Source organism: Tenrec ecaudatus, chromosome 14 (genome assembly GCF_050624435.1).
Source record: "Tenrec ecaudatus isolate mTenEca1 chromosome 14, mTenEca1.hap1, whole genome shotgun sequence".
In the NCBI taxonomy this organism is placed as follows: domain Eukaryota; kingdom Metazoa; phylum Chordata; class Mammalia; order Afrosoricida; family Tenrecidae; genus Tenrec; species Tenrec ecaudatus.
In genome coordinates, this window is record NC_134543.1 from 12,553,377 (window position 1) to 12,581,236 (window position 27,860).

General features: G+C 54.3%; 1 protein-coding gene across 2 annotated transcripts; it reads left to right on the forward strand.

Annotated features, from left to right (window-relative positions):
• Nucleotides 1-27,806, forward strand: GPR68 (G protein-coupled receptor 68). 2 transcript variants are annotated; one of them, XM_075530917.1, is made up of 2 exons: nucleotides 1-88; nucleotides 23,332-27,806. In XM_075530917.1, exon 2 carries the CDS (start codon nucleotides 23,433-23,435, stop codon nucleotides 24,561-24,563), a length of 1,131 nt encoding a protein of 376 aa, XP_075387032.1. In that variant the 5' UTR covers nucleotides 1-88; nucleotides 23,332-23,432; the 3' UTR covers nucleotides 24,564-27,806. The 2 variants fall into 2 exon arrangements, with proteins under 2 accessions (XP_075387032.1, XP_075387031.1); XM_075530916.1 differs by lacking the exon at nucleotides 1-88 and adding an exon at nucleotides 12,523-13,134.
• The last annotated feature ends 54 nt before the right edge of the window (nucleotides 27,807-27,860 follow it).

Sequence of the window (27,860 nt, forward strand, 5' to 3'; positions counted from 1 at the left end):
GGTTGGCCCCAGACAAGAGGACACTCACCCAGCAGAGCCCACTCGGAGCTGCTTGGAGCTGTCCTGGAAGGTGCCTGACTCGGAGCCGGTGAGCAGCTCTCTGAAGCAAACGTGTCCGCCGCCAGCCGGGGGTTCTGGATCCCTGGAAGGACTGGGGTGTGGGGGGACGGGGGCAGGGGGTGGGGAATGAGGATGAGACGTGGGCTGAGCAGGGACAGGAGCTGGTGCTGGAGGGAGCTCAGTAAGGAAGTGGGGAGTCCGTGCGCAGTCTGGGGGCTAGAGAGTGGTTTCCTGTGCAGTGGGCCAGCTGTGCGCGTTGAAAGGACAAGTGACAAAAGAAGCTGCTTCTCAAGCCGGTCAGGTCATCTGTGTGTGGTTCGGCGCCCAGGCATGTTGTCTCATTCCTGAGAGTTTGCCGGGAGGCAGCACCCCAGAGGGGCACTGCTGTGGTGGGCAGATGGCGCTCAGCCAGACCACTTGAGAGTTTGACTCGGGCGGGTGTCCTAGGGTGGTTCCCAAAGTTACAGGAACCCACCCAGCTGCTGCAGCACCCTGGGGAGCGCTGACTGGTCCGCAGTCGAAAGGAGGGAGTGGGGTTACACTGTGCCCTCCCTGCCAGATGTACGCTTGTGTTCGGATCCGAACCTGTGTTGGTGAGAGGAACCCTGGTGGCCTCGTGGTGACATGTTGGGCTGCTGACCGCCAGCCTAGCAAGTCGAGCCCCCCATAGAGCTACAGTCTGGGCAACTCGGAGGGCGCAGTTCTGCCCTGTCCTGCAGGGTCGCTGTGAGTCAGCATCGACGTGAGGGAGGGGAGTGAGGAGCCGTGTGGAGATGATGCTGTTTTGAGAACAGGACCACACCCAGCGATGTTGAAGACCTACGTGATAGCGAGCAGATTGTTCTCAGGTGATGCGGGAGATTCTGCCTTTAGGACCAAAAGGAACGCTGACTCTTCGCCAAGCCAAAAACAAACAAACAAACATAAAAATACAAATAAGCCACGAGAGGCTGGAACAGAGGAAGTGCATGCCGATGCACTTGTGCCAGGTGGGGGCACCAGCCACGTTTCTGGAGCCCAGGCTGGGAGATGGTTTCTGGGGGTGCAGCATTCCAGCAGCCTGGGTCTTCAGCGACCATTCTCTGGGCCCAGCAGGAGTCTGGGAAGCCACACATGCCTTGCTTCTTCCGAATAGCTGTTTGTTGTTTATCAGGCCAATGTCAGGTTTTGTTTACAAAGAACGCATTCTGCTGAGGGCCACCTGGGTACCGATAAACAGCGGCATCCTGCCCAGAGATGAACTGCTGTTTCCTTGGGGAGAGCGGTACCCCAAGGGGGTACCTCGCTGGTTCTTTCTAAAATGTGCACCAGTCACCTAGAGGGAGCTGGTTTGAGTGGAAGAGGATGTCAAGCGTGGAAGGTTCCAGCTCTGGCTGGGCATCTGCAGCCAGGGACTGTTGTCGCCATTCTTGCTAGTGCCACGGAGTCGGCTCCCACCCACTGCCACCTTGTGCCCAACAGAACCCAACACTGCTGGTCCTGTGCCATCCTCCCTGTTGTTCTTATGGCTGCACCCACTGCTGCAGCCAATGTCTCTGTGTGAGTCTGGGTGGACTAGAGGAACAAATGCATAGACATATATGTATAAGAAAGAGCTTTACATACAAGAACAGCTGAATGTTGAGGAAACACCCCAGCCCAGTCCAGATCAAGTCCCTAAGTCTGATGTCCAATACCAGTCTATAAACACCTCTTCAGACTTACACAGCACATGCAATGACATCGAATCCAGGAAGATCACAGGCCAGTGGGTGGAAGGTCTTCTGGGTCCAGTGGCGGTGGAAGCATCTCAGCGCTGGCAGGGGTCTCTATGTGGCTCCTCCAGCTCCAGAGCTCTGGCTCCACCAGCCTCTCTCCATGTGTCTTCTCAGCAGGGATGTCTTGCAGAGAGTGAGCCTGTGTCCTGCCTCTGGTGAGCTATTTATCTCCTTGGTGCCTCTAAATAGATCATCAAGCTGGGACCAGATTGTCAGGCTAGACTCCCCACCTTCACTCGTAATCCTCTCAAATTGACAGCAGATTATATAACTGCCACAGTGTCCATCCATCTCCCTGAGGGTCTTCCTCTCCTTCCCTGTCCCTCCACCTTACCAAACGTCATGGCCTCTCCTGGGGCTGGTTCTCCTGACAACATGTCCAGAGTCTGTAAGACAAAGTCTCGCCATCCTGGCCTCTATGGAGCACCTACAGGAGAGAAAGGGGGGTCAGGCTGTGCACTGGGGTCACCGCTCATAGATTAAACATGCCTCACGCTCCCCCTGCCCCTGAGATATGCCCCTGGGGGTCGTGCTATGGACCTAGCTCCATATGCATGGGCTGTACTCCTGAGAGCCAGAAACTTCTTAGGGGCCTGTGATCTGAGACTCAAGATGGGCTTTAAAAGCCCCCTCTTCTCTCCTTGAGGTATTGGAGGAAGCAGAACATGGTCCTGACCCCATTCAAAGCCTGGGACAGTGTCTCAGGGCTTACATGTCATGGTCAGGCGCCATTGGGTCGGTTCTGGCCCATAGCGACCCCTGTGTACAACAGAACGAACCGATGCCTGGTCTACACCATCCTCACAGCCGTGACCATGGTGGATGGAGCCCATTGTTGCAACCACTGTGTCAGTCCATCTCATTAAAGGTCTCCCTCTTTTTCCACGGCCCCTTGACTTTATCAAGCATGATGTCCTTCTCCAGGGGCTGGTCTCTCTTAATAAGATTTCCAAAGATGTATTGTGGTGTGGTTGTAGTTAGGTGCCGGCGATTCTGGTCCACAGGAACCCAGTGAGCAACGGAATGCAACGCTGCCTGGTCCTGCTTCGTCCTCACAATCGTTCCTGTGCTTGAGCCCATTGCTGCAGCGCTGTGTCAGCTCATCTCCTGGAGGGCTTTTCTTTTTTGCTGCCCTTCCACTTTACGAAACAGGATGTCCTTCTCCAGGGACTGGTCTCTCCTGACAAGACATCCAAAGTAGTAAGGCGAAGTCTCGCCGCCCTTGCCTCTCAGGAGCGCTCTGGACGGACTTCTTCCAAGACAGATGGATTTGAGGTGTGTGTTGGCCTGGACAATTCACAGAACCGTTGGCCACTCGGCTTCCTGATCTGTAAAATGGAGAGAATGCAAGTGCTTATTGGGGGTGAAAAGAGCATTCATGAGCACTGAGCCCACCGCCATTGAGTCAATCTCCACTCACAGCAACCCTGCGGAGGGTTGTCTTTACAGGAGCAGCCAGTGGGTTTGAACCACTGACCTTGTAGTTAGCAATCCAACACTCACCCGACAGTGCCACCATGGCTGCTTCTCCTAAGACTAAGCCTATAGGACACAAAACAGCCGCATGGCCAATGGCATTTGCCATGAACAATCATGAGAGTGGATTAAGGCTTGATCCATAGTACAAATCCACCAACTACTGCACAGGAGAACGCTGAGGCTGTTTGTCTCTGCCAAGATCTAGTCCCAGAAGCCCCACGGAGCAGCTCTACTCCGCCCCACGGGTCTCTGTGAGTCGGAATCAATTTGCTGGCGGTAGATTTGTTTTAGTTTTAAGTCTTATGGAACATGGGAGCTCCGAAAAGTTTGTGGAAACATTCTGTGGTCTTTCAGTCCCGGCTTTCTGCAAACATCTGATGCCTCCTCGCAGGGGCTGGGCTTTGGGCAGAGGGCTTGCACCTGAGGACACTCAGGCGGTCGGTTCTATGAGCACCGGTAGGGGCCCCAGATCTCCATCTGTGCAGACTCTGCCAGGAGGAAGGGCTCCGGAGGTTGACCTGGCCTTGGAGCGGAGCCTGCTAGGAGCTTGCTGGGTCTGTGCCCAGCCGGAAAAGGGACATTACAGGCTTGCCAGCTTCTTTCCCTCCCCTGCCAGGGTAACTGCCCACTGCCCCTCTCTTCCAGAGACTCCCCTAGAGGCCCGGCCACAAAGGGTACAGCTCTGAGTACCCCAGAGAAGAGGGCAGAAAATAGGAAGGATTCTCGCTGTGTATGTGTGTGTGTGTGTGTGTGTGTGTCTCCCTCTCTATCTTCTCTCTTTCTACTTCCCTTGTCTGCTACTCGCTGGCTGGCCGTCCTGACGACCAACTGCCCAGGGCCTGGGGCCAGTCACCCATTTCCAGGCAAAGATGAGGAAGCTCGGCTCCAAGCCAGACCCCAGGCTGGGAGTCAGGCACCTCACGGGGTTTCAGCAACCCCAGGAGGCAGGGCAAAGAGTGAATGCTGAGAAGGGGCCCGAGGGAGTACAGGAGGGGGGCATCGGCACACCTTGCCTGAGGCCACCACGCAGCTGAGAGTGGTGGTGACTTACAGGTCTTGAAATGGGGACAGGAGGTATTGTGTGTGGAGAGGGTCACAGAAGCCCAGGCGCTCAGACGTGGATGATCAGAAAGAGCACCATTAAGGGTGGTTAGTAGAGGGTGCCAGTGGGCTGGGGGCTCTAGATTCAGCTGTGCATCCTAGAGCCTCTACTGTGTAGCCTTGGCCAAGTTACTTCTGTGCCCCATTCTCCCATGGTTAAGATTGGGCCCATGGTAGTTTCTACATCTCAGGATCCTTGTGAGAATCAGAGTATTCGGTGCTGAGCGCAGTGCCCAGTAAGAGCTCCGTGGAGCTTCCTGTAACTGCCTGCGGCTGCTGCTCTGGGTGGGCAGATGGGCGGAAAAGCTCCAGGATGAGGCCTTGTTGAATTCTCCACCGATTCAACAGAAGGGCCTGTGCTGGCCCTGACCTTCAGCTCAGACATGCTATGGCTCTGGGATATTCTAGGTCAGGGGCCAGGAAGTGACAACCCTAGCTGGATCCAGGCTGGGCTAGCCCAAGCTCCTACCAAATGGTTACTAACTGGGCCCTGGGTGCAGTGGGTGGACCGGGCAGAAGAGCCCCTCCCAGGCTCTTCTCCCAGCTTCTCATCCGTGGCTCCACCTGGGAGGCCCCTAAAGCCAGGGCCACTAGGAGTGGAGGCAGTGGGGAAAACCTGTGTCCTTCTGCAGCCGGTCCCGGTCCAAGGCCACTCCTGAGCCTGTGCGGGGGACAGGATGGGGGAGGCTACAGCACACCGTACTTTCAGAGCAGGCCCGGGCGCAGACCGTGGTCACCGTGGCCCTCTGAGCAGGCGCCTGTGGTCACGGGAGAAGGCAGGGCGAAGGCAGACAGGCCCGGATGTGCCCGGAGTCCCCAGTCTGAGTCCCCAGGTACCCAGGTTAATAAGTCCAGTTGAAGGCAAGAGCTACCCCAAGTGCCGCACATACCCACCTTGCTGTGCGCCCATCGGACACCCCTCCCCTCCAGCACGGGTATGTGACCCCCCCCAAGGGCCAAGTGGGGGAAGGCCCAGAGAGAGTGGGGTCTGGGCAGAGAATTAATCTAGAATGAAAGCATTTGAGGGGCCCAGACTTCAGAAATCAGTCATGCCCTCTTTTGTATAGACTCATGTATGCCAGTGGGACGAGTGAGCTATATAAGGGAGCCCCTGTGGCACAGTGGGGTACGAGGTGGACTGCTGACTGCATGGTCAGCAGTTCGAAACCACCAGTTGCTCCGAGGGAGAAAGAAGAGGCTTTTGACTTGATGGCAGTGAGTTTAGAGTTTTGAGGTGTGTGTGTGTGTGTGTGTGTGTGTGTCTGTGTGTGTGTGTGTGTGAGAGAGAGAGAGAGAGAGAGAAAGAGAGAGAGAGAGAGCTATCCATAATGCAACTTTTAAAATTATTAATTAGATTGAGGGGGGACAGCATGCTTATATTCCAGAGCATTAACTCTACATTCAAAAGTTCAACTCCCTCATCAGCCCCACCTCCCATATTTTATCCTCCCACCCCGGATTTCTCCTCTCTCTCTTATGGACCCCCAGCCTCCCTTTCACCCCAGTCAATATCTGCCACCCTTCTCGTGTGTTGCTTCATCTTCCCGCCCGTGACCTCCCTCCCTTGGGAACCTCCAAAGTCTGTTCCCTTTGGTACGCAAGCCTTTGTCGTGGCAGTTACCCTAATCCTAGTGATCTCACACAACAAGCCACTCGTGAGCGTCCACTTTGAGCCAGTCAATTGACCTATACCATGGACAGTATCGCCGTGAGTGATGCTCTCTTTAAACAATCCACCACACAAGACCCACGAGTTGGCATTTATCCCGAAGCAAAGGGGGACACTCAAGGAGGGGTGAGGGAGCTAGATGAAAGGAGGCAGACCAAGCAGAGGGAAACATCGGGGAGACAGAGGATCCTGAGAGATGGAACCGATGTCCAGGGGACAGTTTGTGGGGAAAACGAAGTGGAAACTTAGTTTGCGGTGCCAACTTTCACCCGAAACAAAATAAGTGAATTTTGGAACTAAAAAACCAAAGATGGAAACTTCTACCAAACACATGGAAACCAAAAAAGAGCAAGACGGGCAAAATTTGTTTCTAAGAGAATGGCCTGTAAGGCAAGATCCTGCAAAAGAGACATGGAAGGATTAAAGGGTGATACAATATAAATAGGTCTGTTGGCATATGCTTCACCTATGGCACCACTTAATTACGCCAGCATGCTGAGAAGATGCGTGCGGCGTCACCACCATCACTTCAGAGCATTGGCTTCTTTCACTGACGATGTTAGCACCCCATTCTCCCCTCCCTCCCCCTGTGCTCCCATAGATCCACCTATCCTGGACCTGGATTTCAGATACGGAAACGCATACGAAACACAGACAAGAAGCAAGTAAACAACCACCAACCACGGTGACCGGACTATTGATAGAAAAACTCCATCAAAGAAGAAAGCAGGGGATATTAGAAAAGACAGCCACTTTGAGATGCGTCAAACGGTAGCTCAAGTGATAAGGTATTGCATTGAAACCAACCGCACCTCCCCCAATTGGCTTCAGAATCCTCCCTGCCTGACAGCAAGACTGTTCACATCCCTGGACTGTGCGCAGAGGGCTTCACCGGAGACTTCACTCATGGGGAGACCCTGGAAGTGGATTTTGGACTTCCGCTGTCATCCATAGCCTTCTGCAAACCAGGGGTTCACTGTGTAAGCAAGCTCTGATTCCAATCACGGAGGTGTTTTCAATCACCTCATATGCATGGGAAAGTTGGACATTGAATCAGGAAGGCAGACCAAACACTTGAAGTATGGAAAAAATATCCGGAAGAACAAACAGATCTGCCTTGGGAGAGGCAGGATAGTAAGACTTGGTCTCATGTGTTTTGGGCATGTTGTCGGAGAGACCAGTCCCTGGAGAAGGATATCATGCTGGATAAAGTGGAGGGGCTGCCACCATGGGCTCAACACAAGAACATCTGTGAGGCTGGCATGGGGGCGGGCAGTGTTTCATTCGGTTGTGCATGAGGTCGCTATGAGTCGGAACCCACTCAATGACACCTGACAACAACCACACAACAAAGTTCCCTCCGACACGAGGCCACACCACCCGTGCCCAAGGACCGAGCCTCCAAGTGCAGACACCAAACCTTAACAGAATCAAAAAGAGAAACAGACAACTCCAATTGCAGGAGTCTTTAACATCCGACTTTTGATGAAGGAAAGAACAAATAGAAATGCGACAAAGAACGGAATTGTTACACTTCTCCACACAGGACTGTATTGAATCATCAGGATAAACCTGTGCTAATGAATGTATTGGATGCCATCATCCATTCTTCATCGGGCATATTCTACATTGTGTAAGAAGGAAACTACATTCGAAAAATAAGCTTCAGACTCTTTCACCTTTCTTTTCTTTTTTTGCATCAGTCATCAAATTTAATTGTGCCCCGTGCTGTTATTTTTTTTTCTCTTTTTACATGTTATTAGGGGCTCACACAACTCTTATCACAATCCACACATACACATACATCAATTGTATCAAGCGCATCCGTACATTCTTTTCCCTAATTACTCTCAAAGCATTTGCTCTCCACTTAAGCCCTCTGCATCAGTTCCTCTTTTTTCTTTTCATCCAAGATTCATGTGTGTCAAGGACAGCACACCATGTGGTTACACAGAATGGATCTCTGGCACTCAGGCATGTTGCTGGAGCATTTCCACCACTCTCTTGTTTATTTCGAGCGTTTCTGCTGCGGTGACTGTTTAATGATTAGTAACTGGCAGTATTTGCTTTGCCGTGTTTTCAAAATCCTCCCTTAAATTATGTACATGCTCTATTAATGACTTGGAGAGTTATGTGCATGCCTTTGAACTTGCTTCTGAATCTTGGAGAGTGTCTTAGGCTGGGTTCTCTAGAGAAGCTAAGTCAGCGAAGCTTTTATATGAATATACATTGAAACTGAGAAAATGGCGCCCACAGCGGAAGAAGCAGGCAAGTCAGAGTCTGTGCAGGTTCCGGGTCTGTGGGCCACATGGCAGACTGGAGGCTTCTGACTAATGCAGCAGTGGAGCTGATGAGCCCCGAATCAACAACACGCTGGTGGCTGCAGGGGCGAATGAATCCAAGGTTAGTAGGTCAGATGGCAAGCCATTGACAACTCCCAAGATTGGCAGGCAATATGGCAGACCATTGGCTAAAATCCAAAGAACTGGTGTTAAATGAGCCAGAAGCAGGATCCAGACCCAGGAAAAAACAACCAAGGTGTTCGAGTGCCCATTTATATTATGAGCAGGTCACCCACTGCCACCTGGTTGATGCCAACTCACGGCAACACTGTAGGACCCAGGAGAACAGCCTCTGTGAGTTTCTGAGACAGCAATTCTTTATAAGAGTAGAATGCCCCTTCCCCCTCGCCAGCCACCCCCCCCACCCCACCCCCTGCAGCGGTTGGTGGTTTGGAACTGCTGACCATGCAGTTAGCAGCCCATCGCGTAACTGTCACGCGACCATAATTGAGAGCTTCCTGGGTCTGTGTGATCTTTTAATGAGCACAGTAGAAAGACATAGGGGAAAAAACTCTGAAAGAAAATAAAGAGACCACGCCATCATGGAACATTTCGGCGGTGACTGGAAGGACCTTGCAGCTATCAGACAGCGCGGGGATGCGTCAGGTTAAGGAGGAATCTTTGGCCAGGCGCGCAATTTTCCACAGACGCGCCGCTACGTGAGGTCCCGCTAGGCCGTGGTGGCCAGTCCCGTGTCCTCAACTGTGCCCCCGCGTCCCGGCCCCCCACCTTCGGGCCCCGGGTGCGTGGATGCAGGCAGCGCGTGTGCGCAATCACGTGTGCGCGGGCGAGTGCAGAGCCAGTATGCGGGCACCCGGGCGCAGGCGTGAGCGCGCGGGCCCAACAGGTGAGCTGTACGCGCGTGCGTGTGCGGGGCGGGCGCGTGCGGAGCGTCCCCTGGGCGGTGGGGTGGGGACAATGCGAGGATCAGGAGCGGGCGGCAGCTCCCGGCGGGCGGGCGCGCGCTCAGGCTGCAGGACTGGCGCGGGCAGGCGGACAGGCAGGCGCAGAGAGGCCCCACTGGGGTGGGGTGTCTCCGCCCTGTGGCCGCAGATTAGTTTTAGCAGCCACCCCCTCGGCTGGCTCCGCGGCCACCTAGTAATTACTTAAAAAAAAAAAAAAAAAGGTGCCGGAGCTAACCCTTCATTTCCAGAAGGGGGTTTGGACTGGCCTCCAATCCTGTCCTTCCTCCAGATGTGGTCCCTCTGATGCACAGGGCAGCTGCTGCCCCTTAGGAGGGATTGCTGAGAGCCGAGGGAGCCTGGGAGGAAGCATTCAAAGAGCAACTGGCAAGCAGGGGCCCCCTGCCTGGTCATGGACTGGTCCCGCTGAGGAAGCAGGCTGGAGAACAGCACTGCGGTGGCAGAGTGCAGTGCACCGAGTGACTTGGCTGTGTGGCTTTGGGTAGGCCTCTTGGCCAGGGATGGACTTCAGCAGGGAGTGCGCATACTTGGCACAGCCACCTGGAAGAGGGGTGGTGAGGACACAGGCGATGTCTGATTGGATTGAAAAGATGAGTGGATTGAAAAGATGGTGTTGACCATCTCCTTGAGGGCCATCTCCTTGAGGGCCATCCTCTTCTTTCGCTGCCCCTCCACTGGACCAAGCATGATGTCCAGGGGCTGTTCTCTCCTGACAACATGTCTGAAGTATGTGAGACGAAGTCTCACCACCTGGCTTCTAAGGAGTACCCTGGCCATACTTCTTCCAAGACAGATCAGTTTGAAATGATACAAATGTGACACTAAAAGGTTATCTGTTGTCTGTTGCATGCCCTCCCCTAAAACAAGGAAACGCACACTCCTGTGTGCACACACGCCCATGTACACACATGCACACACACACTCGTGCATGCATGGATTGAAGAAAATGGGTAGCTGTGGGAGCAGAAGTAGAGTGAAGTGGGTGCTATGACCACGTCTCAGAGCATATCAGCTGAAAGAGCTTTGGTGATACATGGGTTAAGCACTTGGCTGAGGTCTACAGAAGAAAGCTGGTGATGGGAAAGTTCTCCTTGGAATGGACTCCCAGGACCAGACAACAGCCATGACGAGCCCAGAGGATCCTCCTTTGTAGGGTGGTTGCTATCTCAGTGAAGAGATTCTGAATGAACGCAGGGCCAGCCACCCATCCCCTCCCAACCCCATGTAGGAACCCTTGTCTTCCCAGGAGGGATAGACCCCACAGGTCCTAAGGTCACTGCACCCACAGACTCAGCATCACAGCCTTCTTGGAATTGTCTCCCACGCCCACCCGCCTGTGGCAGCTCTTGGAATCAACCACTGTGGACTCAGGAAGGGGGCTAGGAGGCTTGTCTTGGGCAATTGTTCTTACTGACTCGGAGATGTTGGGGGTTGGTGGAGTTATGGAGCCTCTAGGGAACCTGGGTGGTTCCTTAGGTTAAGTATTGAGCTGTTTGTTAACAGCGTGTCAATGCTTCCAAGCCACCAACTGCTCAGAGATGAAACAGTGGAATTCTGTGAAGATCCACAGCTTTGGAGAGCCTGCGGGCAGTTCCTCTCTGTCCTGCAGAGCTGCGATGAGTCAGAATGGAACTGACGGCAGTGGGAAGGTCCCTTCATGTCACTGCCTGTGTCTGGTGCTTGTGGTTCTCCCCTCCTTCCGGGCCAAAGACAGAATCCTGGCACAGATTCTGGGATGTGGCAGGGACCCTCCTTGCTCTCACCAGGTGGGCATTTCATGAGTTCAGGCCTCAGTGGACCTACACCAAGACTAAAGTAAGGGGTGGGAGTGGGGAGGGAACTTTCTTGGCCCCTCCAGGTCAGTACTGTCCAGGTTGATGGCAGAGCAGGCTGGACAGCTTGAGGGGCAGCCTCCTGCCTGTTGGTCCCTAGAGGTGCTGGGAGGAGGGGATGTGGCATGGCCAATGGTAACTGTAGATACAGCCAGCCATGCTGTAAATGACCCTCGTCCTGTTGGTCTGGCTGCACCGTAGCAAGGGCCAGAGGCGCTCTCTTTCGTGGGGATGTCCTGAGGGCAGTCAGGCACTCACGGCTCGGTGGCTCCTGCATGTGTGACCCACCAGCCCTTTCTGATGAGGTCATAGAAACCCGGTCTCACCTCCACCCTGCTGAGGTAACATTTGTGTCGAAACATACATAATGTAGTGCAGCCTCTTGCTCCTAACTCCAGGCCAGCAGACAGCAGCTCACAGGGGACGTTGAGAAGGCTGGTGTTGTGATGGTAAGTTTCACCCAAGGCCCCACCCGTGTTGTCCTCCCTCCCAAAGGTCTCTGAAGGAGATGGGTCCCCTGATTCACTACTGGATGGAACAGGGAGGATTCCGGACCTCAGAGGCCCTCAGGCCTGTTGTAGGCTGACTTGGGGGAGCAGCTTCTGAGGATAGTGTGTTGGAGGGAAGCAGGCAGCAGGGGGCTTCCAGCTCTGGTCTGTCTTCACTTAACTTTCTGTATAGTGGGGAGGGGGGCTTGGTATCTTCCAAGGGGGCGTCTTTCAGTCCTCCCATGCTGGGACTGTCTGGGGAAAAGGGTTGACCGAGCGCCCCTGAAAGCCAGGAGACGGCTGGAAGCCACAAGCCATGGCTGAAGCCTGGCCCTGCTCTGAGCAATGAAGCACAAGAGAACCATCTCTCTGTCCCTCTGCAGAATCCTATCACCTTAGTCCCATCAGTACCTCCCCCACCCACCCCCATCCGAAACTGTCACAAACACTGAAGGTGGCCACTCTTTGCCTCCTTCTGGCTAATAGGATTTCAATAGGTTGTGGGTGGCACCTGGACAAGGGGATTTCTTTAAAAAGCTCTCCAGGGGCTCCGGCATGTGGCCAAGGCTGAGCCTCTCCAGGATGGGCGAGGGTTCACAGCTCCCTCCCTGCTTGCCTGTGGTCCCATTCGCACCACAAACAAGTGGCCCCAGAAGATTCCCATTGGCTGGGGGTAGACGGCCTTGACTTTGGGGTGCTAGGGAAGAATCTGGGGTCTCCTTGCCTGGCGTGCTGCATACGTGCTTGGCTTTGGGAACCCACGACAGCCCGCGGAGCAGTTCTGCCCCGTGCCACCTGGGGTCGCCCCCAGTCAGAGTCGGCTCCCCCTGTTCGTGTGGTGTGGTGTGGTGGTAGGTGCGCAGCGGGGGTGCCCCGGGTACAATCGGCGCCCACCAGCCCCTGGCGCTCCACCACCCACCCTGCCCCGCACTCGCACTCGCACTCGCACGGGCCCGGGCTCAGCCCCTCCAGGCGGTGCGGACGGAGGGCTGCGCGCGAGCAGGGAGCGGGGCGCTGCCTTCAGGCTCCGGGCTGCCCGCGGTTCCTGGGCAACCGCCCTGCGGGACTCCAGCCTGGTGTTCCCGCGATCCAGCCTCCGTCCGCGCGGGAGCGTCTGGACGCGGCTGCGGGACAGCGCGGTCCGGGGACCAGGGGCCTCTGCGGAGCCGCGGCGGGCGGAGAGCAGAGCCAGCTGCCTGGGGGCGGGCAGAGCGCCCTCGCCCGTCCCAGTTCCTTCCTCCGTCGCTCCCTCCCCCGTCCTGACGAGACGCCCGCCCCGAGCCCGGGACTGCCCGCTCCGGCCAGCTGCCCACCTGGCGGCGGGGGCCCGTCTGGGGCGCGGGCGAGCCCGGGAAAGGTGAGCCCCGCATCCCAGGCGTGGTGAGGCCGGCTGTTCCCAACCCGCGGAGAGTGGCCCAGTCGTGCGCCCGGGTTAATGAAATAGGAGCAAGTCCCCGCGGTGCAGCGCCAGCGGGGGGGCGAGGTGAGTGTTCCCCTGAGAAGTTTGTTTCCATCTCTCCCGAGACTCGGTGGGCTGCGCCCCAAAGATGACCGGGCAGCCGCATGGGGCAGTTCTACTCTGCCCGTGGGGTCGCCGGGAGTTGTGATCGGCTGACTCAAAGGCACACAGCACCTTTCTCTAACTACCTAGACGTGTGGAAAGTCTGCGTGCGCTTCGTAGATCCCTGGCCGTGGCTTGTGGCGCCAGAAAGCAGGAAAGCTGCCAATAGTGGCTGTGGAGTAGGCCCCCCCAGACTTCCTGTGTGCACCTGAGCATGGGGGTGGGGTGTCTCTGGGACAGCTCTGGTAGCCTGGCCCGCTCCGCTCCCAGGGACCTTGGGGGCTTCTGTGGAGAAGGCTTGCTGGATTCTGCTGTTACTGGCGGCAGGCTATGGGGCGAAAGCAGGAACTAAGGAAACATGCAAACGGCTGAATAGTTCCTCCCCAGGTGGAAATAAATACCCAGTGGCCTCGACACAAGACTGAGGAAATGAAATAGACTGGTTCCTGGGGGGGATGTTTGAGCCGGGAAGGGGGATGACCGCAGTGCTGTGGGCCGCCGCTGGGGCAGTCCCTGCCCGTGAGTAAGTCTGTGTGCGTGCCCGGTGCACCACACAGGATGGATGGGTGATGAATTAGATTACTGTTTATGCGCCGGCTGACAGCCAGCACGCAGACACCTCCATCCCACAGAGTTGATTCTGACTTAGAACAGACTCCTGCTGATGACATCCAAAGAGATTTCTTTAGGGACCTTCCTTCCTCTTGGTCATCAAACTTCTAGGAGACTCCTTCATTGCAAATTAGCATTGTCTTAAGATTTGTGCCTAGGGCTTGGGACTCGCTGGGTGTTTTTCTCCCTGCCTTGGCTGGATGGTGACAGATCGGCAGAAACAGCGACATGCCTTGGTTCACCTAAGCCACCCCCACCCCACCACCCCGGCTACACACACACACACACACACACACACACACACACACACACACACACACACACACACACACACACCCTTGGGAAACCTTCAGTGGGTAAGTGGGTGTTGAGAAGGAGGTGGCTCCACAGAACATTCCCCAAGGACTGGGATGAGGTCAGCGAGACGCCTGGTGGCCCTGTGGGCGCATCTTGGGGACGAGAGCCCGGAGTAGCTGGAGGTTGAGGGTGGCCCGCTCAGTGACAGCCGTGTAACCCTGGTAGAAAGGAAGACCGTCTGGAGCTTAAATCTTGGCCGAACCACATCACAGCTGTGGGATCCTGAGCAGGTCGGTTAGTTTCTCGGACCCTCAGTTTTCTCACCTGCACAATGGGGCCCATGAGAAAGGCGTTGAAGAGACCAGGAGGCCCGGGTGGATCAGTTCTCTCCTGTCCTGTTTCCCCTTGTACGTTTGCTTTCACCGTGCCCTTTCATTTTGGAGAAGCAAGGGTCTGGCGGAGATCAGGCGGAGAAAGGAGCAAACCTAGAGAGTTGGGGTGCCTGCCCTCAGGGTGTGGGTGTTTGTATAAGGCAGGGCTGGCTGTGTTGAGGCCTAGGTAGAGAAGTGACACCTATTGGCCAGCTGAGACAGCTTGAGAAGGGACACCAGACTGGGGAGGATGTCATGGCCATTGTCTTTTCCACTTAATGATGCTGCCACTCTCTAGTACCCAGCCTCATCTGTCCATCCATCCATGTATCCGTCCATCCACTCATCTATCATCTGCCCATCCTTCCATCCAACCACCAGCTACGGGATCATTACCAGTTGGCACAGACATGATGACTCCTAACAAAAACAGCAACAACATGGTTTCTTGTTGTTTTCTCTCTGGCCAGGCTTCCTTTATCCCAGGATCTAATAAACCACAAACAGATCTGTCTTGGACAAAGTACAGCCAGACTGCTCCTCAGAAACAAAGATGATGAGACTTGGTCCAATGTACTTTGGACATGTTATCAGGAGAGACCAGTCTCTGGAGAAGGACATCCTGCTCAGTAAAGTGGAGGGGCAGCAGAAAAAAGGAAGGTGGATGGACACAGTGGCTGCAATGACAGGCTCAAACATAAGAACGATTGTGAGGATGGTGTGCAGGGGCTCACTAGAATCTGAACCAACTCAATGGCACCTAACCACAACAGCAAATCTAAGCTTGCCCTGGTGCTTTCAGTTTCCTAAATGTGCCAAGCCTTTCTCCCTTGCACTTAGGGTGGGGCCATCATGTCCCCACCGACTGAAACTCTTTTCTGCTCGGGCAGCCTCTCCCCTGACCTCTTAGTCCCTGTCACTTCCTTAGGGATGCCTTTCCTTTCTGGGCAAGCCAACTCCCACGAACTCCCCTAGGATCCTGTGCTCTCCCAGGCAGCTGGCGTCACTTAGCTTGTTCCCCTGTGATGGACTCGAGGCTAGGGACCAGTGTTTCACACAGTGCCTTCCATATGATAGTGATTCAGGATTGTGGGATGGATGGATGGATTGGTGTGTGTATGGGTGGATGAGTGGTTGGGTGGTGGCTGGCTGGCTATATAGGTGCGTGGATGGGTTGGTGGGTGGGTAGGTGGGTAGGTGGATGGATAGATGGGTAGGTGGGTGGATAGATGGACAGGGGTGTGGATGGATGGGTGGATGGACAGGTGGGTGGATGGATGGGGCATCCTGGAAGGGTTTGGAGCAGAGCCTTGGTTAGGTTTGCTTTTTAGAGGGGTACTTTGAGGGTGATGAGATAGAGGCAGGATATCTCACAGGAAGCTGCTATACTTATACAGGGGAGGAAGTGGTGAATATGCCACTCTAGGGCATTGGGTGCGTGAGCAGATAAGGATGTTGTGGGCTTGGGAAATGTTTGTTGTTTTGTTGTTAGGTACTATCTAGTCGGCTTTGACTCATAGTGACTGTGCACAACAGAACGAAACACTGCACAGTGGTCCTGCACCATCCTCTCAATTGTCTCCATGCCTGAGCCCTATGGTGCTGCCATTGTGTCAATCCATCTCATTGAGGGTCTTGGAAAATATTCAGGAGTTGGTAAAACTAGTTAATTCATGATGGATGAAGGCCAGGGAGGAAGCAAAGCAGAAGGCCAGCATCCAACAGAAGTTGCCGGGCAGACAGTGAGGAAACTTCCAGGAACAGATTAGGGAAGAAAATGGAGGACCTGATGTGGGCTTGGGGTCCCATGGGGCATCAGGAAGCTGCCTAGGTATTTATTTGGTCTGGGAGAGGTCTGGTAGTCACCGGAGTGTAGATGGGGTTGATGGAGGACAGAGTGAGCAAGCACCCCTGTGCAGAGGGAGCCAACAGCACCAAGAACACACTGCCTCAAACCAAACCCAGTGTGGTAGTTATACAATCTGTTGTCAATTTGAGGATTAAGAGTGAAGGGGTGGAGTCTAACCTGTCAATCATTGAATAGTCAATGAGGCCTCTGTGTGGGCATGGCCTTCTCCTAAGGATTCTGGGAACTCCCGTATTCTTCCCTGGAGGTGGGAGGCTCTCTCTCTCTCTCTCTCTCTCTCTCTCTCTCTCTCTCTCTCTCTCTCTCTCTCTCTCTCTCTCTCTCTGTCTCTCTCGACTCACTTATTGAAAGACATTGCATCTGACAAGACACATGGAGCTACACTAGTAGTGTCCTGAGCTGTAGAAGCCATTTGGAGACCCCTGCCAATGCTGAGATGTCTTCACCACCACTAGATCCACAAGACTTCCCACCCAACCGGCCTGTGATCATCCTGAGTATGGCATCATTGCATGCATTTCCTAAGTCTGAAGAGGAATTTATAGATTTGTAACAGACAGATGGACATATACTGGACTTATGGATTTGATCTGGACTGGGCTGGGATGCTGTCTCAGTATTCAATTGTTCTTGTATATGAACGTCTATGAATTTGTTTCTCTAGTCTACCCAGACTAACACACCCAGCCCACTGCCACTGAGTCAATTCTGACTCACAGGGAGACTATATGTCTTTACAGGAGCAGAGAGCCTCATCTTTCTCCCTTGGAGTGACTAGTGGGCTTGAACCACCACCTTGCAGTTAGCAGCTCAATGCCTACACCAACCACCACCAAGGCTCCTTATCCACTGCCTCGGGGGTGGTAATTTGAGCACATGGAGATCTTACCTCACAAGATCACAGGCTCTTTGACGGTGGGAACCATTTCTTGTTTATTCTAAGTCCTCCAGCCTCGCCAAGTACCATAAATAGTGGAGATGCTCCAAGAATACTTGTCGAGACAGAAAACTGGACTTTGCAGCAAACCATTCCACTTTCCAGGGCCTCGGTTTCCTTGCCTCTAAAATGGGGACAACAAGGCTGTTGTGGAGACCAGATGAGAAGGCATGTGAAATGCCCTGCCCATTGTCACCTGTTGTCAGGTGCCCTGGAGTTGGTTCCGGCTCATAGCGATGCTCTGTACAATAGGACGAAGCACTGCCGGTCCTGCACCATCCTCACAGTTTTTAAGTTTGAGCCCATGGTTGCAGCCACATGTCAAGCCATCTCACCAAGGATCTTCCTCTTTTTCCCTCCCGCTCTACTTTACCACGCATGGCGTTATTTCCCAAGGACTGGTCTCTGCTGAGAACTTGTCCTAAGTACAGGAGATGAAATCTCACCATGCTCCTCACTTCTAAGTCTCACCATGCCTGTTTCTAAGGAGCATTCTGGCTGTACTTCTTCCAAGACAGGTTTGTTGGTTCTTGTATTAGTCTGGGTTGACTAGAGAAACAAATCCAGAGACACTCATATGTGTACAGAAAGAGCTTTTATAGAAAGAGTAATTGTATACTAAGAAAGCATCCCAGCCCAGTCCAGATCAAGGCCTTAAGTCCAATATTAGCCCATATGTTCAATACAAGTCCATACATTCCTCTAGAGTCTCATGCAGCACATGACACGACGCCAAATGCAGGAAGATCACAGGCCAGGGGGTGGACAGTCTTGTGGATCCAGTGGTGGTGGAAGCATCTCAGTGATGGCGTGGGTCTCCATGTGGCTCCTCCAGCTCCAAGGCTCTGGCTGCCACCAGCATAGCTCTGTGTGTCTTTTCCACTGCAATGTCTCCCAAGGAGTGAACCTGGGGCCCACCTCCAGCGAGCTATGTATCTCCTTAGTGTCTCTAAATGAGGTCCTCAAGCTGCAGCCTGATTGACAGGCTAAACTCCACCCCTTTGCTCTTAATCCTCTCACGTTGACAACAGATGATGTAACGGCCACACTGTGGAACCATCCAGCCCTGGCTCATGGGTAAGCTGAGGTTGAAATGGAAGAAAATGAAGACAAGCCCATGAGCGGAAACCTAAGACATGGAGGATGGACCATCGCAAGTGATGAAACATCTCAAGAAGGGATTTGAGACTTTGAACCCTGGTGGTCGAGTTGCTGTTAGAAGCCTTTGAGTCTGTTCTGACCCACAGTGACCCTGTGTACGATGGAGCAAAACACTGGCCGGCCCTGTGCCCTTCTCACAATTGTTCTTATGTTCGCGCCCATCAGTGCAACCATTGTGTCAGTGAGACTCTTCCTCTTTCCCGCTGCCCCTCTGCTGTGCCGAGCCTGTCCTTCTCTGTGGACGGGTCGCTCCTGACAACCTGTCCAAAGTATGTAAGAAGTCTCTCCGTCTTTGCCTCTAGGGAGCAATCTGGCTGTACTTCTTCCGAGACAGTTTGGTTTGTGCTTTTAGCAGTCCACGGCAGTTTCCACATTCTTCTCCAGCACCACCATGCAAATGCATCGATTCTTCTTCAGTCTTCCTTATTCAGTGTCCAACTTGCACATGCACAGGAGGCGATAGAAAACACCATGACTTGGGTCAGGGCACCTTAGTCCTCAGAGTGACATCCTTGCTTTTCAACACTCTAAAGAGGTCTTGTGCAGCAGATTTCCATAATCCAGCTCATCTTTAGGTCTCTCTCTTTTTTAATCATTTTATTAGGGGCTCATACAACTCTTATCACAATCCATACATACATCAATTGTGTAAAGCACATTTGTACATTCATTGCCCTCATTGTTCTCAAAACATTTGCTCTCCATCTAAGCCCCTGGCATCAGCTCCTCATTTTCTCCCCTCCCTCCCCGCTCTCCCCTCATGAACCCTTGATAATTTATAAATAATTATTTTGTCATATCTTGCCCTGTCCGACATCTCCCTTCACCCACTTTTTCTGTTGTCTGTCCCCCAGGGAGGAGGTCACATGTAGATTCTTGTAATCGGGTTCCCTCTTTCCAACCCACCCTCCCTTCACTCTCCCAGTATTGCCACTCACACCGCTGGCCCTGGATTCCCTGTGTTTCCCATTCCTATTTGTACCAGTGTACATCCTCTGATCTAGCCAGACTTGCAAGGTAGGATTGGGATCATGATAGTGTGTGTGTGTGTGTGTATGTGTGTGTGTGTGGCGGGGGGTAGGAAGCATTTAGGAACTAGAGGAAAGTTGTATTTTTCATCGTTGCTACATTGCACTCTGACTGGCTCGTCTCCTCCCTGAGACCCTTCTGTAAGGGGATGTCCAGTGGCCTACAAATGGGCTTTGGGGTGTCCACTCCATGCTCCCTACCTTATTCACTATGGTAAGATTTTTTGTTCTGATGACGCCTGATACCTGATCCCTTCGACACCTTGTGATCTCACAGGCTAGTGTTCTTCCATCTGGGCTTTGTTGCTTCTGAGCTAGATGGCTGCTGTTTACCTTCAAGCCTTTTAAGACCCCAGGCTATATTTTTTTATACCCGGGCACCATCAGCTTTCTTCGCCACATTTGCCTATGCACCCATTTGTCTTCAGTGATCGTATCATGGAGGTGAGCACACAGTGATATGATTTTTTGTTCTTTGAGGCCTGATAACTGATTCCCGTTGGCACCTCATGATCACACAGGTGGGTGTGCTTCTTCCATGTGGGCTTTCTTGCTTCTGAGATAGATGGCCGCTTGTTTACCTTCAAGCCTTTAAGACCCCAGATGCTGTATCTTTTGATAGCTGGGCACCATCACCTTTCTTCACCTCATTTGTTTGTTCACCCTCTTTGTCTTCAGCAGTTGTGTCAGGAAGGTGAGCATCATAGAATGCTAATTTAATAGAATAAAGCATTCTTGCATTGAGGGAGTACTTGAGTGGAGGCCAATGTCCTGCTACTTTAATACTAAACCTATAAATATATTCACATAGATCTATTTCCCCATCCTCATATATGTGTATATTTGCATATGTACATGTCTTTATCGAGACCTCTATAAAAGCCTCTATAAAAGCCCTTTGCCTCCCAGCTCTTTCCTCTATTTCCCTTGACTTTCCTCCTGTCCCACTATCATGCTCAGTCTCCACCAGGGTTTCAGCAATTCCTCTTGGTTACTTTACCCTTGATCATGCCCTTCCAGGCCTCCCACACCATCCTCACTGCCAATTTGGATCACTTGTTGTTCCCTTGTCCCTGGGTTTGTTAACACCACTACCTTTCCCCCCCCACCTCCCCCTCTCCCATGTCCCTCAGGAACTGGCGGTCCCGTTGTTTTCTCCTCCAGATTGTTCATCCAGCCTATCTTATTTAGACATACCTGCGGAGATAATAGCATGCACTAAAACAAGACAGCAAAACCAAGCAACAATATACAACAAAAGAACAACAACAAACCAATGACAACAAAACAAAACAAAACACAAGAAAGAAAAGTTTGTAGTTAGTTCAAGGATTGTTTGTTGGCCTTTAGGAGTATTTTCCAGTCCAGTCTGTTGGGGCACTACGCTCTGGCCCTGAAGTCCACCTTCAGCATTCCCTGGGTACCTCATCGCTCTGTTCCTTTGTTATTCTGTTGCACCCCCTTAATCTTTTGCCTCGGTGTGGTGGGATCAGATTGGGTGCAATTCCCACACGGTGTCTCTGGTGTTGTCCCCTGCAGGGCTATGGGCCAGTGAGGGACGTCATGTCTCATAGTGGGGCTGGCCATGTGGTCCTCTCGGTGGACTGGCTGCTCTAATTGGGGTCATCGTCCTCAAGGCCTGGTGGGCCAGGATGTGCTCTACTCTCTCCCTACCACCCCCATCTGCTCATGTGTTCTCCCATCAGATATGTCCCTCTCCCAGAGCTGCAGATTCAATGCCGTCTTTTGAAATAAATTCTTCTGTGGGGAGGGGCAGGTATCCACTTAATAGTTGGGGTTGGGGCCGGCCCCCCATACTTCTTTATGTCTCTTGACTGCTGCTTCCATAAGCATTGATTATGGATCCAAGCAATGTGAAATCCTTGATAACTTCAATCTGTCCTCCATTTATCATGATGTTGCCTGGACAATGATCTTGGGCATGAGGGGTGGGGAGGCTAGTGTGCTAGGGGAGGAGCTTGTGAGGTCAGAGAGCTATTGGGGGTGAGGGAGAGCTGGGGAGGTGGGGGAGTTGAGGAAATAGGGTATCTGTGGGGGAGAGCTTGAGAAATGGGGGAACCGGATGGAAAGGGCTTGGGTGGGAGAGTTTGAGTTAGGGGGTAGATTAGGGGGTGGGAAGAATTAGCAGTGGAGTGGGGATGGGGGTAAGGAGTTGATGTGGGGGGCTTGCCTAGAGGACAAACTATCGGGAATTGAAGTCCAGGTAAGAGGAGGGTGGCTTTGGGTCAGACTAGTCTCTAGCTTGTTTTAGACGCACTTAGGAAAGTTCAGTAGTTCGAAACCAACCAGCCACTCCATAGGAGAAAGATGAGGCTTTCTACTCCTATAGAAAGCCACAGGGGCAGTTCTGCCCTGTCCTACAGGGTCACTGTGAGTCGGAATCGACTCGATGGCAGTGAGGTTTGGTTGTTTCTTTCTTGCTTGGTAGGACAACTCCCGGGGCAGTGGTGGTACAGAGAGTGACTTCTCGGCCCAAGACCCAGGTGTGAGTCCCAGCAACACACCTCCCTCATAGCCACCTTGCCTGTCAGCAGAGGCCTGCCTGGCGTAGGTCAGGTTTCATCAAAGCTTCCAGACCGACGTGAACTCTGAGGAATGGTCTGGAGACCAGCTGACAATCATCCAGGCCCGGAAAGCTTTGGCTTTCTCCGGGGAAACTGCAGGAGCTTGTGCAAGCGGGGGAGCGGTTCTCTTACTGCCCTGTGAGGCGGAGGACAGGGCATGCTGGGTGGCTGGCCGAGCCCTTTCCCAGCTCAGCTGTGCAGCTACCCACCAAGTCCTCGTGGCCACAGGGCCTGCCATGGGAGTTGCCACAGGTTGGGAGTCGTGGCAGGAAGTGGTTTGATGAGAGCCAGGACCTGGACTCCCTGGGGTTTCCCTCTAAGACCTGAGAGGGCAGCCTGACTCCAGTAAAGCAGGGGAAGGGCAGGGCTGATCTGCGGATAACTGAAAAACAGCATGAACCAGGCCCTGCTCCATTCTCATGGGACAGTAAACCGCATCATAGGCAAAAACACCTAATCCCACTGCCCTCGGGTTGATTCTGTCTCGTCCCCCCCACTGTAGGATAGAGTCAGCTGCCCCACAGGCTGCCCAGGCTGCATCTGGTGGTTCAGCCACTGACCTTGCAGCTAACAGCTGAGGCGCTTAACCAATACACCACTAGGGCACTGTATGGGGGTGGTCTCAAATTCAAAACACCCAACCTGCTGACAAACTCATTTCAACCCAACAGATCAGGGTTCTCAACCTGTGGGTCTCGACCCCTTTGGGGGCTGAACGACCCTTTCACAGGGGTCACCTAAGACCATCAGAAAACACATATGTCCGATGGTCTTAGGAACCAACATGCAGACATTCCCACCTACGAGTACCCGGCGTGAAGACTGTTACCCATGCTACACCACGCTTCAAGACAAACTTTCATTGATTTGTCATTAGAAAGAAACATTTCACAATATAGAATTACATATTGTTTTTGTGATGAATCACTAATTTTGTTTAATTTGTCATAATGACAGTGATGAAGTGGCAACGAAAATAATTTTATGGTTGGGGGTCACCACCCCATGAGGAACTGTATGAAAGGGTGGCGGCGTTAGGAAGGTTGAGAACCATTGTAATAGATGGTTCCTGAGACCGTTAATCTGTATGGGGGCAGACAGCCTCTTCTTTCTCCCTCAGAGAGGTTGGTGGGCTCAAACCGCTGACCTTGTGGTTAGCAGCTCAGCACCATCACCCACTCCACTGCCCAGGGCTCTTTGATGCATACGAGGTGTGACATACATGGCAGGATTCTCAACCTCTCCTGCATTTGACTTTCAGGGGCTTCCCCACCGCACCCCCCCAAGGTGCCCGGCCCTTAATACGGCTTGACGTTGGATAACCAAGATGGCCGTGCGGAGACTAGCTCGTAGCCTGAGCCCATGATTGGGGGCGGCTCCTCCGGCCCAGAGATGGGGAACCTCACTGCAGACAACTCCTCGTTAATCTGCGTCACCGACCACACCATCCACCAGACGCTGGCCCCTGTGTTCTACATCACTGTGCTCGTGGTGGGCTTCCCTGCCAACTGCCTGTCCCTGTACTTCGGCTACCTGCAGATCAAGGCCCGCAATGAGCTGGGCGTGTACCTGTGCAACCTGACCGTGGCCGACCTCTTCTACATCTGCTCGCTCCCCTTCTGGGTGCAGTACGTGCTCCAGCATGACAACTGGGCGCACAGCGACCTGTCCTGCCAGGTGTGCGGTATCCTGCTCTACGAGAACATTTACATCAGTGTGGCCTTCCTCTGCTGCATCTCCATCGACCGCTACCTGGCCGTGGCCCACCCCTTCCGCTTCCACCAGTTCCGGACCCTGAAGGCGGCCGTGGGCATCAGCGTGGTCATCTGGGCCAAGGAGCTGCTGACCAGCATCTTCTTCCTGAAGCACCAGGAGGTCATGGTGGACAAGGACCTCCACCGCGTCTGCTTCGAGCACTACCCCATCCAGGCCTGGCAGCGTGGCATCAACTACTACCGCTTCCTGGTGGGCTTCCTCTTCCCCATCTGCCTGCTGCTCCTCTCCTACCAGGGCATCCTGCGGGCCGTGCGCCGCAGCCACGGGACCCAGAAGAGTCGCAAGGACCAGATCCAGCGGCTGGTGCTCAGCACCGTGGTCATCTTCCTGGCCTGCTTCCTGCCCTACCACGTGCTGCTGCTGGTGCGCAGCCTCTGGGAGGCCAACTGCGACTTCGCCAAGAGAATCTTCAATGCCTACCACTTCTCCCTGCTCCTCACCAGCTTGAACTGCGTGGCCGACCCTGTCCTCTACTGCTTTGTCAGCGAGACCACCCACAGGGACCTGGCCCGCCTCCGCGAGGCCTGCCTGGCCTTCCTCACCTGCTCCAGGGCCAGTCAGGCCAGGGAGGCCTACCCGCTGGACGCCCCCGAGGCCTCTGGGAAGAGTGGGACGCAGGCCGAGGACCCCGAGCTGCTGGCTAAGCTCCATCTGGCCGCCTTCCAGGCCCCGGATGGCCCGGGAGTGGGAGGGTCCCCCACGGGTGGGTTGGCCTAGCCTGGGCTGTCCAGTGGGGGTGGCGGGAGGCCTGAGCCTCAGGCTGCTGGACTTCGTGGGTTCTGAGCCCCCATGGCCTCTAGCCTGGCCCACTGCAGGTGCCTCTTCCCGCTGTGGTGATGCTGGGCCCACTGGGCTGCTCGGCCTGTTTGGCTCCTGGTGGGTCTGCTGTCAGCTGACACCTCCCCACAGGGGAGCTGTGGAGGGAGGCCAGGGAGCGCTGGAGGGTGGGCAGAGGGTAAGCACATGGAGATGAGGGTGCATTTCTGGGTGTGTCCTCCCCAGAGTCCTCCAGCGGCCCCAGTGTCACAGATGACCATTCACATGGGGGCCCCTCCTGTGGACAGGAAGACGGAAGAATTGGGCCAGGGGAGGAGGAACAGGGTGCTGGGCGTGTGAGTGGGAGGGGCGTGGTGGCAGGCGGAGAGCCCTCCGGGATCCAGCTGCACCGCCCTCTCCCAGGGAGAGTTGAGCAATTGCACGTTTTACTTGGCTGTCCCCAAGCCCGAGGGCTGATGGGACCTGAACCCTGGGCTCCCAGGGCGACTTCTGTGACCCTGCGAGGCAGAGCCAGAACTCAAGTATAAGGCCAGGGGCTTGAGCCCTGTCCTTACGGAGCTCCCTGCATGGGTCCTGCCAGTGAGGCTTCTGTCTCCCCTTGCCCAGGAACACCAGCCCTGAAGATGCGGGCACGTGCGTGTGTGCGTGCATGCACATGTGTGAGCGTGGATGTGCATGGTGCGCGTGAGTGTGTGCGTGGGCACGTATGGGCTCATGTGGGGCGTATGTGTTGGTGTGGATGGGAGTGTGGGCTGAGGGTGTGTACATCTTGGTGTGTGAGTGTATGTGGGTACGGTGGGTGTCTGTGTGTGCATGCAGGGTATGTGCTGGTGTGGATGGGGGTGTGGGTGCAGGGTGGGTGTGTACAGCTGGGGATATGCTGCTCAAGATTCATTTGCCGGGGTCCCCATGGAAACCACGGGCTAAGACACCAAGGTTAAGGTCATGTGACTGTAGGTGGTATCCCCCAAGTTTGCCCTCTAGGATACGGTCCCCACCTTGCTTTGTCCCTGTGTTCCTTTCTCCCAATACACACTGGCAGGCTCGGAGAGGAGGGAGAGGGTCCTTCTGCATCTCCAGCTACAACACCCACGACACGCAACACAAACACACAAACCCAAACCCTCTGGCCTCGTCCTGCCCCGAGGCGAAGCTGGGGCCAGCACCAGCACCAGTGTGGTTTAAGTGGGCCTGTCCCAGGGGAGGAGGGAGCCCTGGGCTCTCCATCACTGCTCCTCTGTTGGTGGCCCTGCTGCACCACCTGCAGAGTGACGTGTCTGTGGGCCCTATCGCCCGGGCTACTGACATCCCGTGCTCTGTCCTGTCTTGGAAGACTGGGGACTGGGCTTCTCTCCTGCCTCAGGGGTCCCGCCACCCACCTCTTCCCCCAAGATCTCTCCCACCCAGTGTTAGAAAGGAGCTTTGGCTGTCAGTGCTGTCCTCGCCAAGGTCACCAGAGTCCTGGGAGGGCCATGAGGACCCTTCAGCCTCCTCCGGGTGGCCCACGCCTGTCCCAAGCCTTTGCTTCTGCGATGGGCCAGGAGCAGTCTGGGAATACACCAAGGGGCCCTTTGGATTCCTGGAGGCCCTCCCCTGCCTTCCTGGGGCGTGGCCTACAAGGCCTGGGAGTCTGGCTTCAGCCTGAGGAAGGAGGGGCTGCTGGCATCAGGAGAACATTCATGAAATCTACTGACGCTGGTCCAAGCAGGACCCTCTTCCTCCATCCCCCCACCCCCTCCTTGTCCCACCCTCCAAGATGTTGCTTCTTCACCACTGGCCTCTTCTGCTTCCCATCAGGGTGTCCAGGGGGACTGGGAGCTATATTTGGCTTTGAGTAGGTAGCCCCTCCCCCAGCTCCTTATCTTCAGATGACCTGGGGGGGGGGGGGCAGGGCTCCTTCCCTTTTCCAGTGGAGGACGGGATCGGGTTGGAAATGGTCACAAGTCACGGAGAGTCCGGCTTCTATTAGTGGAAGGCAGTGCTTGAGCACTCCTGGCCGCCTCATGCCACTGTCCCACTGCAGTGGGGTCCATTCTGACTCAGTGACCCCGTAGGACCGAGAAGAACTGCCCCATTGGGTTTCCCAAGCTGTAATCTTGATGGAAGCAGACTGCCTCATCTTCCTCCCGTGAGCTGGCTGGTGGGTTTGAACTCAGCAGAACTCATGGCCACTGCTCCACAGGGCTCTTTCCTTCCACAGAATTCCCTGCCCCCCACTTAGATCATCGCCACCTAGTCCTGTCTCGATGCGGGTGGCGGGAGGTGACCTGGGGACACCTGCATGTACGATCAAGTCTTGAATTTTTGTACCGTCTTTTCCTTTAGGCCAGTCTGCGCGTGTTGGAATGTGTCATGGATTTATGTATGTAGCAAACTTCAGTCTGCGAATAAAGCAAAGCAATCACCCGGCCATAGCTGGCGTGCCTGGCAGTCCTTACTGGGGGAGGGTGCCCTTCACCACCATGGCTCTCTGGAGCAGCCTGGAAATTCCCAAAGAAGTCAGGAAGGCCCAGGATTGACTTTCCCTTAGGAAACTCAGACAGCATGAGGCCTTCCCGCGCCTGACCACCCAGCTAGTGGCAAAAGAGGAGAAAGCCCTGCAGTGAACGCGAGGCTGCTCTCTTGTCGAGAGACCCACAAAATGCCTCCCAGCTCTTTGGTATGTTCTAGCATGTAACTCGCTCACCACCTCATGCTTGGTAAGGTGGAGGGGCAGTGAAAACGAGGAAGGCCCTCAACGAGATGGACGGACACAGCGGCTGCAGCACTGGGCTCAGACTTAGGGACAGTTGTAAGGATGGGGCAGGACCGGGCAGTGTTTCAGTCTGCTGTTCACGGGGCTGCTCTGGGTTGGAACCGACTCGGCACCTAACAACCACAACACTCTTGAGGACACAGCCCAGCCTTGTGTTTGGCAAATGCCCCTCATTGGTGCCTGGCACACGACGCTTTTGACCTCCTTGGTAGCTGCCCTTCCACAGTGAAGGTTTATTGTGCCAACTTGGCCAATAGGAACATGTGGGCGGGGTTTAATCAGGTCACAGTTGACTGGGAGATGACTGAAATAAATAAAGATGGCCGACATCCCATCTCCCTCTTGCTCTCTGGTGATTGGACCGGCATGCTGCTGCTTTAGCTAGTTCTTTGCCTCAACCTGTGTGCTACATTACCTGTGGGCCAAGCCAACCCGTGGATCATGTCCTTAGACTTGAGGCTCCTTCGAGACCTGCTTCGCCA